Source organism: Lactuca saligna, chromosome 2, assembly GCF_052625555.1.
Source record: "Lactuca saligna cultivar CGN05327 chromosome 2, ASM5262555v1, whole genome shotgun sequence".
Lineage (NCBI taxonomy): Eukaryota > Viridiplantae > Streptophyta > Magnoliopsida > Asterales > Asteraceae > Lactuca > Lactuca saligna.
This window is the reverse complement of record NC_136418.1, coordinates 66,552,860-66,566,922: the sequence shown is the minus strand read 5'-3', so window position 1 is coordinate 66,566,922 and position 14,063 is coordinate 66,552,860. Positions and strand designations below refer to the sequence as shown.

At 35.0% G+C, this 14,063-nt stretch overlaps 1 protein-coding gene across 2 annotated transcripts; it reads left to right on the top strand.

Moving 5' to 3' along the window:
• The first annotated feature begins 1,587 nt into the window (after nucleotides 1-1,587).
• Nucleotides 1,588-3,951, top strand: LOC145031055 (thymidylate kinase-like). 2 transcript variants are annotated; one of them, XM_078979513.1, is made up of 7 exons: nucleotides 1,588-1,805; nucleotides 2,282-2,333; nucleotides 2,408-2,740; nucleotides 2,811-2,922; nucleotides 3,293-3,352; nucleotides 3,452-3,556; nucleotides 3,633-3,951. In XM_078979513.1, the coding sequence occupies exons 2-7, from the start codon at nucleotides 2,299-2,301 to the stop codon at nucleotides 3,747-3,749; spliced, it is 762 nt and encodes a 253-aa protein (XP_078835639.1). In that variant the 5' UTR covers nucleotides 1,588-1,805; nucleotides 2,282-2,298; the 3' UTR covers nucleotides 3,750-3,951. The 2 variants fall into 2 exon arrangements, with proteins under 2 accessions (XP_078835639.1, XP_078835640.1); XM_078979514.1 differs by lacking the exon at nucleotides 2,282-2,333 and having other exon boundaries at nucleotides 1,590-1,805.
• The last annotated feature ends 10,112 nt before the right edge of the window (nucleotides 3,952-14,063 follow it).

Below are 14,063 nucleotides of genomic sequence, written 5' to 3'. Positions count from 1 at the left end.
TTTTGTTGAAAATGAATGTAGAACTGAATTCCGTTGGAATAAAAAAACTCCACGACTGAAGGAATTCGACTTTCCTTCCACAAAGTTATGGAATTGAATTCCAATCCTTGTTTATTTGTACAAATGACTGAAATACCCTTTTTAAACCCCCACCATATTGCAATTTTATTTTATTTTTTGATATTTTATAGAATATAAAATTCAGAAAAGTTGATACTTATATCAACATTTTCTGTAAATGAGTTTTATATCTTATAATAGTTTTTGTATTTTTGCAAAAAGGAATTACCACTATTAACAAATTTAAATCTTAATTAAGCTTCCGACAATTATATTTGTTGTGAAATTTCCATGTGTTTTTAGTAATTATAGACAACTTGAAGACCATGTTCTCTGTTATGTTAATATTTTGTAATTTCCAACCAAAAAATATTTCCATTTATGTTTCTTTAAATTTAGGCGGTAAATGCAATAAATAGCAATGTATTTTGAATTTACATATTTTTTCAGTTTTGTGCAAATTGTTTTGAATTTTATTACCAAAAACCAAAGTACATTGCCATTAGATACAATTTCCATTTTTAGATGGTAAATGCACTAAATAATAATGATACATTTTCCATTTTTAGATGGTAAACGCACTAAATAGCAATGTACTTTGAATTTACACATTTTCCTTTTTTCCTTTTGCAATTTATTTAATTATTTACCAAAACACGAATTAAATTGCTATTTGTTACGTTCTTTTTTTTTTTTTTTTTTTTTATAAATATATTTAGATGGTAAATACACTAAATAGAAATTTACTTCTCATTTAAACCTTTTTGTTTATATTTCTTTTGTTCAATTTCTTTTTATTTTTTACCCAAAACCATACTATCTTTCCATTGGGTTCGTGTGAGGCACACATAAAGGTTGTCCGATAGATTTATGTGTGTGGAACCGAAACATGAAGGGTTGAGGGTTCATCCAAATGCGTTTCATTGGGCTGATGTTAGGTGGGTTTTTAGCGTATCTTAATACAAAATATTAAAATAGGGCAATGAATTTCATTTTAGTGTTTAGCTTTCATTAATTTGGATCGTTTTTTGGGAAATGGCAATATCCTTTATTTTTATTATTTTAAGCATCAAAATTGTAAAAGAGCGAACTGTAGAGAATAGCAACATACTTAATTATGACTACCAGTTAAGACAATGTACTATACTTGCACACAAAAGCAACACCTTCCAACCCCGCAACGTGGGGAACACTTCTAGTTAATATTAACGCCCAGTTCCCGAGTTTAACAAAAAAAAACAAAAAAATAAAAGAAAAGAAAGTCATGAAAAAAAAGAAAAGAAAAAAATGAAAACAAAATTTTCTTTTGTGTTTTAGAGTTGAAGAGAAATGAAAAGAAAATTAATCGTTTTATTTTTTATTCTCAAATCCTCTAAATCAATAATGATAATTTCATTTCCTTTGTTTTCTTCCTTTATTGAAAAAGTAGTAAAAATTTTTTTTTTTTTTTTTTTTTTTTTTTTTATTTTTTTTTTTTTAGAGAAAGAGAAGGGATTTTAATTTTCACTTGAAAGTGTGCCCTAGGCTAGTAGGCTGTCCCGCTCTTGTCTCTTTTTGTTGACCACTTCGTCTACGGCTTTCACTTCATGAGTTCAGCATCGCCATCCAGCCGGCACTCGGCAGCTATCCACAGACCGACAAGCACCGGTACATAACTAACCACACCACGCCACGCCACCACACCACCAAACCATCGCCACCATATCCTGCGAGAATCCAGCAGGCAGCATCGCCGCCTGCAGGAGGTATGTAATTTTTGTTTGTTTTTGTTTGTTTGTACTCCTTGAAACTCTCGTCATCTACCATTCCCGGCTAGAATTAGTTAGCAATTTCTGTGGCAATCTCCTGAAATTTCTTTGTGTTTGTTTGTAGAAGGTTATTTGTGTTTATTCTGTAGCAATTTGTAGTAGCCTAACCTGAGTTATTCCATTTCTACTATTTGCATAACTTGAGTTTTTTCAGTAGCAATTTCCAATACATAACTTGATTTTTCATTAGCAATTTCCAGTAACTTAACCTGAGTCTTGATGGACTTCGAGTTATTTCTTTTGTCAATAGCAATTTAAAACACACCAAAAAACTGCACCAAAGTCATGTGGTTTAAAACCGCACCAGAGTTACGCTGTTTGAAACCGAATAAAACTCCACCAAATGGAAAGTATATTTTTCATTCAAATTTTGTTCTCTGAAGATGATTTTTTTGTTAAATAATTAAATTCAGTTGTGGGGTCGAAGAACATGCGTGCTTGCCATTTCACCTTGTCTAAGTTTTTGTAAGTTAATATATATATCTTTTTAGTTTATACTTATTTATCACCAAATTTAACATTACACTTATTTACTGTAGAAATTTTGGAGCTGTAACTACTGTACAACGATCATTAAACCTCCGGTTTTCAGTCAAGTGTTGTTCCCAAAAGGTTCACATGGAAAGTAATGGAGAAATTAAAGCAAGAGGTGCTCTTATTGTTCTAGAAGGTTTGGATCGAAGTGGGAAGACCTCACAGTCTGCAAGGCTACTTTCATACTTGAATAGTCTTGGATATCCTGTAGAATCATGGCGCTTTCCAGATAGAGATACTGCTGTGGGGAAAATGATTTCTTCTTATCTTACCAATCAATCTCAATTGGATGATCACACAATTCATCTACTCTTCAGTGCAAATCGTTGGGAGAAAAGGTTGAATTTGGCAATTTGCTTTCATGGTGGATTTGAAACGATTCTTGATTTAATCGTTATTCTTATACAGATCATTAATGGAGGCTAAGCTTAAAAGTGGGATTTCCCTGATTGTTGACCGGTATTCTTATTCAGGTGTGGCTTTCTCATCTGCTAAAGGTCTTGATATCGAATGGTGTAAGGTCATATTCATAGGCTTAAATGCTTAATCTTAGAGTAAATTACGGAAATCGTCCCTATGGTTTTGTCAAAGTTGCACGTTTGGTCCCTAACTTTTTTATTGCACTCGGATCGTCCCTTTGGTTTGATTTTGTTGCGTTTTTCGTCCCTTACGTACGTAAAGTTAGGGACCAAACATGCAATTTTGACCAAACCATAGGGACGAAAAACTCAACAAAATCAAACCATCCGAGTGCAAAAAAAACGTTAGGGGACCAAACATGCAATTTTTACCAAACCATAGGGATGATTTCGGTAATTTACTCATTATCTTATTTTCCAAGTTGCTAGTGCTTTTTGAAACACACTGTTGTTGTGGTGGTGGTGGTGCAGGCTCCTGAGGTGGGACTGTTGGCACCTGATCTGGTCATGTACCTCAACATACCTCCAGAAGTATTTTTTTTTTTTTTTTTTTTTTTTTTTAATTAGTTTTTGTAATTTTAGATGGTTGTTTGTTTGGCAATATGGTTATGGTATGTTGGAGTTTTGTAGAAAGCTGCTGAAAGAGGTGGTTATGGAGGTGAGAGATATGAGCAGCTGGAGTTTCAGAAGAATGTTGCCAAGTATTATGAGATGCTTACTGATCCATCATGGAAGGTAACAAAACAAAATAAGTTGTTTTAAAATTAAAGCTTTTGTTGTTTTACATTTGATTTTGATGATTCCATAACAGATAATCAATGCATGCCTCCCTTTGGAAGATGTTGAGAAACAGATGAAGGAGATTGTTTTGGATTGTGTAGTCTCTTGCAAAAAAGGGAAACCACTTTCTCACCTCTGGTTGTCGTAGTAATGATTTGATTTATGCCATGGGAACGTGTTGAATAATCATATTAATCTTGTCATGTTTTAAATTTTAATTGATTCCAAAGTTATTGGTTTCAACTTTGAAGCTATTGTATGTATATTTGTACATGTATATTGAAGGAGCCCATGCTCACACCTACTGATATTTACTTTTTCAATTAAATAAGGGTCCATATTTACTTTTTCGGGTCCTATTCCATTACCTTTCAATTAAATAAGGGCCCATATTTACTTTTTCAGATGTGTCAAGATGGGTACATCTCTCACTGATCTATACTCGGTATATATTTCTTACTTTATACTTGTTTAACATCAAGTACTTAAGCTTAATAAAATGGGTTATGATATAGTGAGTTACATCAGGCAGGTTGCGTAAAAAATGTCAAAGAATGGTGGTAGAAAAAAATTTAAAAAATTAAAGGCTTGAGTGCGGCTTACTCATGCTTCTTTTGTTGTTGGAAAAGGAATTCAAAATTTTGTACATGGTATCAAAACACGTGTTTAGATGGGACAACCTCAATCTCTGGGATCTTATCAAATCAAAACCACGGATGAGTAATCCTTGTTTATTTTTCTGTTAGGTAAATGTATATAGCTAAAATTTCAAATGAAAATCATTAAAAGTTAAGGACCCAAGAACCATTTACATTTATTTATTTATTTATTTTTTGTCTATTCCAAGTTTTTCGATTTTTTTTTTCCAGAAACATATCACCAACCATTCGGATCAAGTAAACACATCTCGAATATTTTTGCAAGAAAATCTCAAACTCTTTTAACAACTCTACAACCTATTTCCGCCGTCACTACCACTGACAGCCTCCTGCCACCGCCGCCGTTACCTCCCTCCACCACCTGCTTCTCAACTATGGCTTTAGACCACCAAAAAAACTCATCAAACGCCTTCGGCCTCTCAAATCTGAAGTTATCTAGCGACTTCACCTTCTCAGGTCTAGATCTACGATCCAAAGAACCACCAGATATGTAACTATTGCTGCCAGCTACCACCATCACTATCGAACTCCAACTATCATCAACGAAACACCAGATCTGACCTTGTACACCTTCAGATCTATGATTTGTGCTTCTTCTCCAAACTACCGACATTTAGATATGATGAACCACAAGAAAACTCTTTGATCCGCTTTACTAGAATAAGAGATGATGGAGCATGAAGCTCTTTGTCGCCTCCAGATGTCCAATAACCTCCATATCTACTTCATTCTTCAGATCTACTTCATTCTGTCTATTAAGTTGTGATATTTGTGTTTAACTATGAATTAAATGCATTAAGCTGTAAATTTTCTGTTTAAATTGTGTATTGTCTATATTAAGTTGTTAATTTTGTATATTAAACTGTGCATTGATTGCATTAAGCTATGCATATTGTACACTAACCTATGAATTTTGACTACAGTAAGAGTTTTAAGTTGATAATATATTTGTAAATGCATATTTTTAGTGTATTAAAGTATGACTTTGTTGTATTAAACTATTATTTTTGTGTTTTAAACTGAGAATTGATTGCATTAAGATGTAAATTTTCTGTTTAAACTATAAATTGCACATATAATGTGTGAATTCTTTGTATTAAACTGTGAATTGATCGCATTAAGTGCTGAATTTTGTGCATTAACCTGTGAAATTGACAGTATTAAGAGTTTTTAGTTGATAATTGTAACATATACGTTTTAAAATCATGTTTTGTAATGAATAAAATTGCGAAATATTATGTAAAATTGAGTGTTGAGTTCTAATAGATGGTTTTTACTAGAAATGAAGTAAAACTATATTTAGAATCACTCAGAAAATATTGGAAGTCTTATAAGATTCCAACTAAAAGCCAAATAGTAAAATTTAGTGAAAATATAAAATTTTAAATAAGTACAATTTTATTATTTTATGTTGTATAGAATCTCGTTAGAAATTTGTAGGCGAAAACCTCGTCAAAATCCGAGTTATAAGGAAGAAGTTATGACCAACCGAAGATCCGCGACAAAACCGGCACGGTGCCGAATGACGTAAAAAGTGAGTTTTTGATAAACTACTTTTTACCCTTAGTAATCTAAATGAAATTCGTAGTATTCGTTAAACAGAGAAATTCGATAAAAAGAACGCCAAAATCTGACTTCGTATGAGGAAGTTATGATTTTTCGAAGTTTCAACTTAGCAGTAGACAGCTAAAAACTCGAATTTTAGATCGAGCGATATTTTACAGAGACATCCTAAACGAGAATCGAAGGTCTCTTCATATGTAGTATAACGGTAAAAAGTCTGACGAAAACGGATGTCGGATGAAGAAGTTATGAATTTTTAACGGATTTTCCTGTCCCGGTCTGTTAAAAATAATAATATTAAAATTAAAGTAAAAACTAGCCGACGAAGTCTAAACAAAAGTTGTAGAGCGTAATTTTAGCTACGCGTGCATATAAAGAACGTTAAAAATGGAGCTCGTATGCGAAAATTATGGATTTTAGAAGTTCGGGGCACGAAAATCGAAAAATTCCGCATGAATAGTGCCCGGACACGTCACTCGCACGAAGCAGTAGTGTCACCGGAGACGTGGCCGAACCGAGAAGCTTCACGTGTCGCGAGCTGAGTGGACCGAGGTGCGAGCGAATCCGGATCCGACGTGCGCTTCGCATTGCCTTTGCCACCGAGTTGCTTCGCTGCTTGCTTCCGACGCGCGTTCTTCCCTGATTCACCGAAGCAGAGGTCCAGCAGGAGCGAGACACGCCTCGCCTACCAGCCTCACAGCCAAACCTCGCATCCGAGCCTCCCCTCTCGCGCCACCTGCTTCGCTCCGCTGCTGCCACCGAGCTTTGCTGCTTAAACTAGCTCTGAACCTCGGCCCTATATAAAGAGGACCTGCGAACCCTTCCGACTAACTTTGAAAATTTGCCACTTTTAGCCCCTCTTTCCATATTTTCTTCATATTAACTTTCCCCGAAGCCCCGAAATCAATTTTAGCACCCGAAACACGTCCCGAGACCCCCGAGAAGCCCGAAAATTTTATCTTTTCGGTTTTGAAGCCCTACCTTCGCAGAGCCCGGTTTTCAATCAAGCTCCCGGTTTTCAACATTGAAAGGCATATTTAAAGCCGAAGTGTTGTCCAAATTACTATTTTAACCCCCGGTTAACATAAGGTGAGTTCAATATATAGGAACAATTGTATGTTATGTGTTATATGTGCTATGTGCTTTTCAGTATTATTATTCCGAGTTATTTTCTCGTGTTATTTGCTATGTTTATAGCAATTGTAATACCTTTGACCATGTGATCAGTGAAAGGACTTAGATTCACATTGGTACTGGTACGTAGCCTTTGGACATGTAGAGCATGTCTCCGTAAGAGAATGACTTCTATTCTATGGCATTGGCAAATGGTTAGACAGGACTATAAGCCTGAAATCTAACAAGATGTTAATCAGAAATTGCATGTCATCTATACCATTTGGGCCAAAGCTTTATTGATGTATATCAAGAATTGAAAAGAATATCTTTGAATAATGTCTTTGATTGATATGAACGCTTGTCACATGATCTCACATACATCTTGTTGTTCCTCTTTGCTTTGCCACATTGAAGTATATATATATGGCATAACATTATATTGTATATATTTTTGAACTCACTATGCATCACCGCTTACCCTATCAATGTTTAACAATTGCAGGTGATAAATAACTAGTATGTTTACATACTATTGAAAGATGTAGAATAGTTTGTAATAGTACTTTTGTACTACTTTTTATGTTTGTATAAATTACAATATCCTGGGTAGTTATATAATATATATAACACTTTGTAATAGAAGGTTTGTATCCAATAGTTTGTAAATCCTTTATATCAATGTAAAATATTACTTTTATGAATATGCAAATAGCATGTTTTGGAGTAATGATATTCTGAAGTACGAAAGTTTGGGTCTTTAAAAAATACGAAAGTTGGGGTCTTTCAATCATGGTATCAGAGAAGTAGTTTAAGCGAACTAAATTCCACGGATTGGTATTTAGACTTAAACTATAGGAAGTTCAATATATGAACTTAATCACTGTAAGTCTAGGGATACAAACCATAGGAAATATATAAGTAAAAATATTAGGTAATAGTAAACCCTAATATTCTAAAATACTATCTTACTCCGTATTTTAGATCGATGGCTGAACAAGTAAGTAGCCATATCCCTGATGTTGGGAGAGATCCTCAACCCGAGGAAGTGAATACTCCAGTATCTCCCTGTGAGGAGCAACTTCTAGGTAAACTTACTGGTGTTATTCGACAAACTCTTGAAGAACACAAAAAGAATGATGATAAAGGAAAAGAGAAAGTCACTGGAGAATCTTCAAGCAGAAAGTTGAAGCATCCCTCGTTCAAAGATTTCAAGAGTAGTGGTGCTACGGAGTTTTCTGGTGTCCTTAATCCTATATTTGTTCTAACTTGGATTCAGAACACCGAGAAAGTATTTCGTGTTTCTCATGTGGATGATGAAGACAAGGCTATTTTGCTTTTGCAATGCTCATTAGAGAAGCTTTAGTCTAGTGGGAAGCAACATATGAAGCTCTCGATGGATGTGACCAGGAGAACTTATCCTGGGAGTTGTTCAAGACTCGTGTGCTAGAGAAGTATTGTCCTCTGGATATGAGGAGAAGATTGGAGAAGGAATTCCTCAAGCTTAAACAAGGAGGAACGACTGTGAATGAGTATGAAACTCAATTTAATCAAAGATCAAGGTTTTCTACGAAGTATATTCCAACTGAAGACGAGAAAATTCAGTTATTCATGGAGGGACTACGACACGAAATTCATGATTTCGTTGTCAACCGGGATGTTCTGTCATTCGATAAAGCTGTTGAGTATGCTCGAAGACGTGAGCCGACTTAGAAATACGTGGTGCCACTCTTACTATTCCAAAGCATCCACGTACTGAAAGAACTACTCCTGCTTCCACTATTCCACCAGCTTAATCTATTCGAACTGATCCTAGCAAGCAAGCACAATCTCAGAGTGTTTTTCGTGGCCATGGTAGGTCACAATCTTTTTCTATTTAATCACCGTCATGTCGCGTTTGTGGAAGGAATCATCTGGGTCAATGCGAAATAGACAAGGAATCCATTGTCTGTTATGGGTGTGGAGAAACAGGTCATATCAAGCCAGCTTGCCCAAGGAAGGATGTGACTTGTTATGCATGTGGTATTACTGGCCACAAGAAGCGTTTTTGCCCTACTCTTACCAGCCAAGTAACGGGAAGTCAAGATTCTTTTCAACAACCAGCGAGAATTCAAGTCCCTGTCCAACAACCGAAGAATACTCCAGGTAAAAAGGAGGAGGTTCCAAAAGCTAAGGGTCGTGCATTCCAGAGTACCGCAGAGGAAGCACGTGAGGACCCAAATGTCGTGACGGGTACATTTCTTGTCAACTTTAGACCTGCTCACATCTTATTTGATTCTGATTCCTCGGATTCTTTAATATCTTATGAATTTGCGCATTCTTTTCAAACTGTTTGCTATGCACTCGCGCAACCATTTCACGTAGATACTGCAGGAAGTATATCATTACTTGCTGATAATACCTATAGGGATTGTGTCATAGAAATTTAAGGTTATAATTTTCTTGCTAACCTAATCCCTATCTCCTTGCCTAATTTCGATATTATTCTCGGCATGGATTGGTTGTCAAAGAACCATGCAGAACTCTTGTGTTACGAAAAGATGATACGCATTCCTATTGAAAGGGAAAATCCTATTCATGTCTACGGTGAACAAAAAATCTTAAAAATAATCTCTTTCCTCAAAGCTCGTAAATTCATATCTAAAGGTTGTCCTATCTATCTGGCCTATACAATTGACATCTCAAGAAAGGAGAATAAAAGTGTAAATGATATTCCCATTGTTAACAAATATCCCGATGATCTGCCTGGACTTCCTCTAGACAGACAAGTAGAATTTCGAATTAACCTTGTGCCCGGTGCTGCTCCGATCGCAAAGACTCCTTATTGTCTTGCACCAGCCGAGATGAAAGAAATGATGATCCAACTATAGGAATTACTTGACAAAGGCTTTATTCGACCGAGTACCTCTCCCTGGGGTGCTCCAGTTGTTGGGTTTTGAGCAATCTAACACTTCCTAAGTGTGCATGTAACCCTAATAAACCTTGGATCTATGTTTGTCTAAATACATGCAAAATAATAATTTTTCCAAGGTTCATAACCTATCTAACATGGCATGGGGTACTTTTAAACATAAAAGAATTAGATGAGATTACATACCTTTTGATGATGAGTTTGATTCTTAAGGAGTTTGAGGGCCAAGCACCAATAGTGTGAATGCCTCAAATGGAATCACAAATCACCACAAACTCTTGGAAAACTTTGAGAGAGTGTATACACACTTATGAAATCGGTCACACACAAACACACATACTCTAGTTACACTAGTTTCACTAGTGGCTATTTCATGCAACATAAGCATGCTTATATAGTGTACATGATTAGGGTGAAACCCTAATAACCCATGACCTTTCCTTTTCCAAGGATCCATGGGTTAAAAGCTCCATGGATCATCCATGGACTTCCATATTAGCTTAGCCCATTAACAAATGAGTATTAGCCCACACTATATAAAATATAATAGCCCACAATTTAATTAGTCTTCCTTTTAATCTCTAAATTAATTCATAATTAATTTAAGACTAAAACTAATTAAATAACATGACTTCATATTAATATATTATAACTTACAATATATTAATAAACATATGTGTATACCTCTCATAAAATTATCCATAAATAGTTTGAATGAAATGCAACCCAAATGGACCATGTCGGGTCGGGTCACGTATATACCAAATAAGTTATGGACTTAGACACCTTATCTAACAGACTCCCACTTGGATAAGTCTAATAACTGTATTTGCGTATGTTACTTTAGGAACCAACCAGCAATGGTAGCTCTCGAAAACTCTGTTGAACTATGAAGCGCCATTTTAGATGAGTGATCATATAATCCTCTGTTCTCATGATATCAGCCGGACAAATACATGGAACAACGTCGTACTTATTGTCCAGCAGTTTGTTTCCCGATTTTCGATTTGTTTGACAAAGAACTTAATCGAATTTAGGAACCAACCAGCAATCGTAGCTCTCGAAAACTCTGTTGAACTATGAAGCGCCATTTTAGATGAGTGATCATATAATCCTCTGTTCTCATGATATCAGCCGGACAAATACATGGAACAACGTCGTACTTATTGTCCAACAGTTTGTTTCCCGATTTTCGATTTGTTTGACAAAGAACTTAATCGAACACATCAATTTAGTTCTGACCAGCCGGTACATAGGTCACAACAAAATCATCGAGGGGCCCAGATATCGCTTCTATTTCTAGAAGGAACAGATAAACTTCGACTCATATGCTTGTTCTACTACTTGTTGAATTGTACACAAAGGCACGTTTTATAACATCAAGTTACTGATGCGTTTATGTGCAATCAATGCACAACCAACTCATAGGTAACAACTCATATCTCTAGGTTTGAAGATTTATATAATATTACCGTCTCACGATCACTCGAGATAAATTCCATGAAGTGATACAAGTGAGCGTGGGTTTATTCCAATACTCATAACTTATGAGCACTCATGAATATTGTAGCAACCATTGCTATGACTAAACCTATTTGGCCATCTACAAACTCGATTCATGACAGTCTTGATTCATACCTACTTCCGACATATGAACGACTGTGGAGTGTTTAAATAACTTAGTCATTCGGAAAGAATAACCTAGTTATTTTGGAAGTCAAAACATGCAAAGTGAAACACAATAATAATCGAATCCAATATGGTTTCAGAACCCTTTTGAATATAAATAGAACCACCTTTTATTTATCACCATATTGATTACAAATTATTCATTGTATAATGTTTCAAATAATCAACTTAAGACTTGAATAAAAACAATAGTCGTCCCATGCTCCTAACATGTACACTTTGTTTTCTAAACAATAGTTATGCCATACTCCAAGTATGCACACTATGTTTGTCTATGATCCTTACATTGTGATGTAGATCAATTGAACATGATTCCAATGATACTCATTTCACAATCCCAAATCCTTATTGTAAATGTGAGAATCCCCGATTCCTATCATTTTACAAAAAAAAAACTATTAAATTTTAAACTTTTATGCAATGTTCCTCTTGTAATGATTATTCACAAAGTCACCAAAACCTTGTCACCAGTCATTACAGAGTATTCCAAAGAAGGTCAACTTCTATGGAACGGAAGTCTCATATTCAAAGTACATTGCTTTGAACATCCTTCTTGCATTAAGGTTTTCTAATCTTACATAGATTGAATAACTTCCACCTATGGAGACATTTCCATAGTCCCATTTGAGTATCACTTCCGAACAAGAGTTACTTCTTTTCAGAACATGTCAATACGGTCCTTTCTGACAACTTACATCATACTTCCAACTTTCCCTGAGCAACCAATCTTTGGTGAACCTCAGATTTGTCCTCGACAATTGCTTAATCACTTTAGTCATATCCAGTTCTAGACTTTTCCTTTCTCAATGCCTTAAGCATTTGGAAAATTTAGAAAAGATGAATATTATAGCACATGCAATCGATCCTATATCCGAAGCATATGGGACACGGTTCATGATGTTTAACATAAAGACATGATACTAGACCAGTCTTTTGCTACAATATTTTTTATTTTTTATTCGCCATGTTTTCAAAATTTAACTATGAAGAGGGATGCCGTAGTCAAAATTGAATTTTGAGAACGCAATATATATAGAATTTCCTTAAGTGGAACCATTCAGACATAAAATTCATATATATGTCCTTGACTAAAGATGATTAAAATCTCAATGTAAGCTTCTAGAATTGAAATGAAGTATAATTTTCTCTCCCTTAATTATAGCAAAACAACTTTTCAACCCCTGCAACTTTACGAATTGAAACTTTGTTTTCTATAATTAACATTGCTAACTTGCAACACTAAACGTAATAATCATGGTCCCACTAACATGATGATTATCAGCATAACACTTATGCTCCCACTAGCTCTGACATATTTCCAAAAATCTGCTGGACTTCTGAAATTTAGATTCATACACCTTTCCGTAGATAGCTCACCTGTGTGTCTAAGCAATTTCAAGAACTATGAAAAGGGATGCCGTAATCATAGTATAAATTGCTTAGGCATTTGCCATTTCTCACAAGTCCATGTTAGTGTGCCGGTTAACCACACGCGCTCCACTAACGACTTTTGAAAATGCAAATAATACAATTGATATCTACGTAAAATCTACTTATTGAAAGCGTTTCCTCACCATCATTTTCATGAATCGGAGAGAAACCTTATGACACTTAGATTTTATAGTGTATGAGTTCCTATCCATGTGAATTTGTCAAAACCACAATCACAAGATAAGGTTTGTGACAAATTCAGCCTTACATGGATTAAACTTGTTCAATCTTAGTTTCTTGTCACCTTGGTAGCACAAGGCCCACCAATGCTTCCAAGTTGAACTCTGATAACTCACATGCAAATTCAACTTATTTGAAGTAGGTACAGAAATAAGAATTATGTGAACACGATAGGTTGCAAACCTTAAGTGGTGTGCTAGTGATAAATTACAGGTTTTACTCTTGATTAAATCTTGAAACTCTTTCAGGATCTTTAAGGCTCCCACTGTCCCCTTGACATATAAGTTTCCTCAGTCAAGAACTATTCCTTGACAAAACAAATATTCAAGGGATAGTGCGGATTCTTATCAAGACTAACACTTTACACAATTGGTCTTTGTTGGTCTGTGTCTCATCCAAGACATCACAACTTACCAATCTCAAATGTACAAGAGTAGAAAACATTTTACTCTTACATTTGACTAGTGTTAATAAATCTTCCTTTATGTCACTCAAGGTTACAATCTTGGAGTGTGACTCTAAGAATTGTTTTGGAACGAAGTATGACTCATCTTCTTGATTTTAACCAATCCAACAATTCATGACCTCTCTTCTTAGCCATAACAATGCACTAAGATGTCCCTAGAGTATGAATTTGTGATATGGTTTCATAATCATTAAGATGATCATGAAATATGATACTAAAGTACTCTCCCATCCTTTCAGATTTGAGAAACTTTTATCTTTCTACCTAATTTGATTATTCTCATTTGTTTTGTCATACATTGTAACCTTTCCAATGTTATAGAATTATACTTAACCTTATAAGTATAATCATATTTACTAATCTTTAGTAAATCATGACAAATCAATCTTT